At 38.0% G+C, this 6,812-nt stretch overlaps 1 protein-coding gene across 1 annotated transcript in view; it reads left to right on the top strand.

Annotated features, from left to right (window-relative positions):
* Nucleotides 1-407: 407 nt before the first annotated feature.
* Nucleotides 408-6,812, top strand: part of LOC141050883 (homeobox protein CDX-4-like) — a 31,245-nt gene continuing 24,840 nt past the window's right edge. The window contains exon 1 of the mRNA XM_073547554.1: nucleotides 408-1,048. Coding sequence (XP_073403655.1) covers nucleotides 625-1,048 — 424 coding nt within the window. The 5' untranslated portion in view covers nucleotides 408-624. The remainder of the gene's footprint in view (nucleotides 1,049-6,812) is intronic.

Here is a 6,812-nt window from a genome sequence, read left to right as displayed (position 1 = left end):
TCCGCTTTGCCGTGCCCTTTGTATTTAGGACTTTTCAAAATTGAACAAGAAATTTAGTGCAAGACATATACTGCACTCTTTGTGCCATCTTCCAGGCATCTTTTGGTATCTTTCCTCCAATTTTACTCTTTATCTAGTAATGGCAAAATGCACACTGAGCTCAACTGGAGTGACAATTTTTGGGAAAGGTATAGACTTCACCGCTACATTCTTTTAAAGGACAAAGCTTTAGTGAATACTCTGTAAAACCAGTTCTAGCATAAGGTAACATAGGGCAATTCCAAACTAAGTTTCTGTAAACAGCTTAATGCTTCACCTATTGCTTCTACCGTGCCATAAATTAAATTGCTCTTTGGGTGGGGACGTCAGAAGGGACAGCTGGGAAAAGGAAGCTCCATAGCCAACAGCAAGGTGGAGTTGGATGCATGCTTCTTTTTTATTGCAATGCTAATGGGATTTCAAAGGAAGAGGCTGCAACCTCCACATCAGAAAAGATAACGTGGAGCTTCACCACCACAAGTGACTGATAGATACTTGGAAAAAAAGCTCTAGAAAAATAAATAGGGAAAAAGAAAATCTGTGATTTTTGGAACAACCATGTCCTAAGGATAACAACCTCGCATAATGTATGTAAGTTACTTTATTGACCAAGAGAACAGCATGTATCCTGCATGTAGAAAGTACACTAATGGCACGTTACCAGTGCAGCATTTTCCTGCAAATACCCACTACTCAAATTATATGGGATACCATAACGCGCATAGTATGGACAGTCCTGGACATCCAGCAAGCTTGTGGGAAAACAATCATGGAATAGCAGTTGAAGAATACAATTACTATGGCCCCGGAATCCCTGGAACAAGTTCTCCGGTAATTTCTGGATTGTCTAATGCACACACAACGTATGACTCTCATGACTATAGAGACATGCACCCTCCTGGATCCGGGGAAATGCCTATTAACACAGTGAATATTCAACCATCGTCCAGTAACCAAAGACATCTTCCTTATGATTGGGCAAAGAAAACAATGCACGCAAGTCCTGCAGGTAAGCTTCATACTTAGAGTTGTCTTACAGAATGGAATATAACTATTCAATTTAGGAGAAAAAAATGGAAATAGCAGAAAAAAGGGAGATGACAATTTAAGTTATTAAACTGTGTAGAAAGCTTAGCACTGTTTATACCAGAGAGACATTGAGAAACGCGTCATAAGAACAGAGAACATAATGTTTAAAAGCAACTAAAAAGCAAAGATTGAATTAAGAGATATGGCGCTAACTCCACCCAAAAATACAGGTTTAAACTCCTAATCTATGCACTCAAACACAGATAATAGTGCTATTACCTCTGCACTACATATTCTACATACACTGTTTATCATCAATAATAGAAAATATATATGTACATCAGCATTGCCCGCAATTTAAAAAAAAGCATAAAAATATAAGTTACCCAACAAGTGTAAGTTTTACAGCACTTTAGGGGTGCAATAAGTTGCATTATTGGAATAGATTTTCGAGGGGTAAAAATCGGCATTAAAAATAAAGAAAGTACATGCTATAGATTTCACTGATTTTTTTAAAAACAGAATGTTAATAAGTGTGGGGTCTTTGTCAAATTTCCTGGTTCTGCTGCAGACAAAATGTATAATGCATCCTAAACCCAGTATTGATACTATGTACAATACTGTGGAAATGGTTTTAGCATATGTGGGAAAAAATGCTGCAAATTAAGAATGCTTTAAAATATAGAAGTGGAAATAGTTTATTTTTATCAGTGGACAAAACTCAAAGTGAATGATCAAATCAGAAACGTAAATCGCATGAATATTTGGTGTGATCAGCCTTTGTCTTCAAAACAGCTTCAGTTCTTCTAGTTACACTTGTACACAGTTTGTGAAGGAATTGAGCAGGGAGGTTGTTCCAAACATCATGGAGAACAAACCACAGATCTGTGGATGTCGCTTGTGCAAATCCTATTTCTTCATGTAATCCCAGACAGGCTTCATGATGCTGAGATCAGGGAGGGCTCTGCGGGGCCATATTGTCACTTCCACGACTTCTTGTTCTTCTTTACACTGAATATTTGTTTTATGATTTATTTTACTTGCTTAAATAGCGCCATTAATTCCTCAGCCTTTTATAGACTTCATTATCTGTCCCCATTTGGGCTCATATTCTAAATGACCTATTAGTACGTTTTTGGAGATCGTTGTTAATGACATTGGTTGTATGTTTGGGGTCATTGCATGACGGATAAGTATCTGCCTATATTTCTCAACATTGAGGACACCATTAAAAGGAACCTGTCATGTCCGATAATTATATTAATTAGCAGATATAGAGTTAATGTGCAGGTTTATAGAATTATGAAGGTGCGTGGCGTAATACTAAGGATCGGCACCCAGAAGAAAATTAACTTTATCTCAGGAGCCACCGGATTTCAGTCATGCAGCTGTGACAGGAGCAATCACTGCATCAATGTAGAGCGGGCTGTCAGTCAGTGCAATGGAGAATTTGCAGTTCTGTGACCATAATTGCTCCGGGCATGCCTGCATGACTGAAGCCAGGGGCTACTGGGAGAAGTAAAGTTAACTTCCTCCTGGGTGCTGCACTTTTAGTACCTCTACAATGCTACTAGCCTGCAGATTAACCCTATGTCTGCAGGTTAATAGCTACCAGACCTGACTGGTTCCTTTTAATCCTGATCAAATTCCCAACTCCATTTGCTGAAATGTAGCCCCAAACTGTAAAGAACCTCCACAATAGTTCATGTTGTCTGCCATCACTCATTACTGTACTGATTTCCATTCCAGTGAACAAACTGCTTTCTGTTACAGCTAAATACTTCACAATTTGGCCCATCAGACCAAAGCACCTTCTGCCATTTTTATGTACTTCAGTGCCTATGATTCTGTGCGTAGTTTCCTTTCTTGGCCTTGTTTCCACAGCAATTCTTCAAGTCTTCTCTGAACAGTAGATAGATGAAAATGGGTGCAAATCTTTCATCTGCGGCTCTAAGTTTCCTTGGCCGATCACTACATCTACGGTCCGCAACGCTGTCCACTTCTTGGTGTCCTGAATGCTGACAAATAGAGGCAGATACTTACCCATCATGCAATTCTATTAGGGAGGTGCTTGGATGGCTTCAAATGTATTCTGCAGAACAGCAACCCCCAAACATAAAGTACAGACAGTGTAATTAAGAACCAGCATCAGCGTAAAGACCGAGGAGTCTTGAAAGGGAAGATAAGGCCGCCACACAGCCCCGATCTCAGCATCATCCAGTCTCTATTACATGAAGACAGAGAAGGAATTATGCAAGTGACATCCACAGATCTGTAGTTAGTTCTCCAGGATGTTTGGAACAACTTCCATGCAGAGTTCTCTCAAAAACTGTGTGCAAGTGTAACTAGAAAAATTGATAATGTTTTGAAGACAAGGGGCGATCACACCAAATATTGATTTAATTTTCATTTCTATTTTGCATTTTGTTTATTGATAAATATAAACTAGTAGCACTTTTTATTTTTAAAGCATTCTTACTTTGCAGTATTTTTTACATAATCACATGCCTAAAACTTTTTCACAGTACTGTATATTTCATTACCATGAAAATCCGCTATTAAAATATTTTTTCACATTTTGGTGATGTAATCACTAAGTTTGTAGCCCCTATCGAGACCAGTCTATTTCAACTGTGTTGCGAAAACTCTTGGTTTTCTCAACACAGTAGGTGAAATAAGATGGCACTCACAACCGTGGGACGCAAGGTAATATACAGCAATGCCGTGGACAAGAAATTTCCAAAATTAGAAAAGTACCAGTAGTTGTACCCTAGTCATTTATAAGGACTTTATGCCTTATATACATTAAATGCCATTTGTTTGCTAAAACAATCATTTGTCCTATTTAACACAATTAATAATTATTTTGGTTTAAATTGTCCATGTTGAACAATTTTTTATTACGGCTTATTCAGATGTCCAATTTTTCCCGTATGAGATAAACGTACTGATTATTCTGTTTAGAGTTTTGATCAGAGTTTGAACAGAATGTGGTCCAAGTGTCATCCGTTTTTCTCGTACATGGTGAAATAAAAAACAAAATGTCTACACCTTCTCTATTCTGACAAATCATGAAAATCGGACCGCATTTGGATGTCATCTGAGTGAGGTCCGATTTTTTCAGATTTTAATCTGACCGTAGGATCAATTCGGATGTCTCTGTGATTCTCTTCTCGGTTCGTGAAAATCATGGACGCATGAATGCCACCAAAGACCATCACAGGTATGAGTGCTATCCGTGACAAACATAGATGGCACTCATATGCGAAAACCAGACATCCGAATGACCCCTTAATGTATATTAATTTGTATTAGTTTTACAATAAGCAACCTTAAATAAAAGTCATTACATTCAACTCTGGGAAATAACTTTTGATTCATTATTGATACATACTTATGCTGTAGTTTAACATGTTTGAGATTTATGGATATTTAACTAACCCAATACAATATAGTCAGAGATTTTTGTTACTGTGGGAGTGTAAAAAATTAAAAGATTATTATTATTTATTATTATTATAGTGCCATTAATTCCATGGCGCTTTACATGTGAGGAGGGGTATACATAACACATACAAGTACAGTAATCTTAAACAATACAAGTCACGACTGGTACAGGATGAGAGAGGACCCTGCCCGCGAGGGCTCACAATCTACGAGGGATGGGTGAGGATACCGTAGGTGAGGGTAGAGCTGGTCGTGCAGCGGTTTGGTCGATCGGTGGTTACTGCAGGTTATAGGCTTGTCGGATGAGGTGGGTCTTCAGGTTCTTTTTGAAGGTTTCCATGGTAGGCGAGAGTCTGATATGTTGTGATAGAGAGTTCCTGAGTAGAGGGGATGCACGGGAGAAGTCATGTATGCGATTGTAGGAAGAGGAGATAAGAGGGGAGTACAAAAGGAGATCTTGTGAGGATTGGAGGTTTCGTGCGGGTAAGTACCGGGTGATGAGGTCACAGATGTATGGAGGAGACAGGTTGTGGATGGCTTTGCATATTAGATTTACAATTCCAAGGACTGTCCACTAGGTGTCCATTAGTTTGGCCACCCACATAAGAAAGCAGTCATCCAAACACTTGTACAGGGTGATTAGCACAAAAGACTAATGTGCATATTATTTATGGGAACATAAATAGACTGGAAAGCTTAAAAACCAACCAGCCAATCTTTCAACAGACATACCTTTTATATATTAGATTGCAAGCCGATTCCTGTCCAAATCTTCAGGCTATTTCGACTTCAGTGTAATGTGCATGAACAACATTTAACATTTAACAAATGAATGTTTAACAATCCCCCAAACATACCAAGCTTTAATTGGTCAAAGAACAACATAGATAAAGATTCAATGACTACATGCAATAATAGTATACTAGAAAGGTTGCAATCACCCAAAATATTTGAAATTGAAATTTGATAACTACATTTCAATAAATGCGCCATTGTGAATGGTATGTGCTACATCAGTTTAGATTCATCATTTCTAGAAAAGAAAAGAGAAGTGCTCCAATTATGGCATCTTTGGAATGACAGATGTCATCCAATGAAACTGGTCAAACAAGCAGTAGCTAATGTAGATATACCGGTAGAGCCTGTGTGGGCTCATCACTAGGAGATAACAGTCTTTTTATCCTCACATTTATAATTTGCAGCCAATCTGTCAAATCTTTTGGAAGAAAGTGACAGGATCTAGTGGTGCTATATAACACTCTCATCCGTACTACAACTACCACGATTTTGCACTAATAAGGTTAGCATTTTTATAGGGGTTGCCGAGGATCCAGTTGCACCCGAGTTCTGTTGCCCAGTGCACCGGCACCAAGGAGCTTCAAGATACTTTTCTAACTACAGCTTCTTGAGTATACCAAGTCTATATATACATCGTTAGTGACAGCAGCTAGCAACATCTTATACAATTAGGGTAGTTTTCCCCCATAAAAGAATAGATGAGGCAATAACTTAGGCTGAGTTCACACGTCCAGCAATTGTCTGTTTGAAATGGATACAACTGGTTCAAATTCAAACTGATGAAAAACTGATCCCATTCACATTAAGTGCAGTGATTTAAGAAACAAATTCAGCAGCTAGCTATATATATATAGTATGTATATATACCATATATATATATATTTTTTTTTTTTTTTTTTTTTTTTTTTGTAGGACAAAAAATTTGTCCAGATGTTTTTGTATGGCCTAAAAAAAAAATTATAGCTGTTGGATCCATGTGTTAAATCTTTAAAGTCAATGTGAACAAATCAGTTTTTCATCAGTTTGAAACTGATCCAGTGTTTGTTTTGTTTTCTAGATCCATTTCGAATGGATGATTACCGACATTAGTGACATTTAATTCAGACTAAGTTCATTCGTCCAGTAATCATCGATTTGAAAAAGGATCCAGCAGGAGTTATATAAGACAAATCTCAGTGATCAGTCTGTAAGATCAGATCCAGTAGCAATCCGATTTTCTTTCATTTGAAAAGGATCCGTTTTTTTGCTTACTGGATCAGTTTCAAATTGAAGTTCTTCAAATTGAAACGATTTGTTTTTTTAGCTGGACAAAAAAAAGTTGTGCCAACAGATTGCTGCTGGATCCGCCCTAACAGATCACTGAACGTGTGAATATAGTCTTAGCCGGACAAAAAATGTTGTGCAGACTTTTTTTGTCTGGATAAAGGTACTGTCACACTTAGCGATGCACCAGTGATCCCGACCAGCGATATGATGCGGTTAGGATCGCTGGTACATCG

This window comes from Dendrobates tinctorius, unplaced genomic scaffold (genome assembly GCF_039654945.1).
Source record: "Dendrobates tinctorius isolate UK_male_01 unplaced genomic scaffold, ASM3965494v1 ptg000154l, whole genome shotgun sequence".
Classification (NCBI taxonomy): Eukaryota; Metazoa; Chordata; class Amphibia; order Anura; family Dendrobatidae; genus Dendrobates; species Dendrobates tinctorius.
This window is presented reverse-complemented; position numbering and strand designations above follow the sequence as displayed.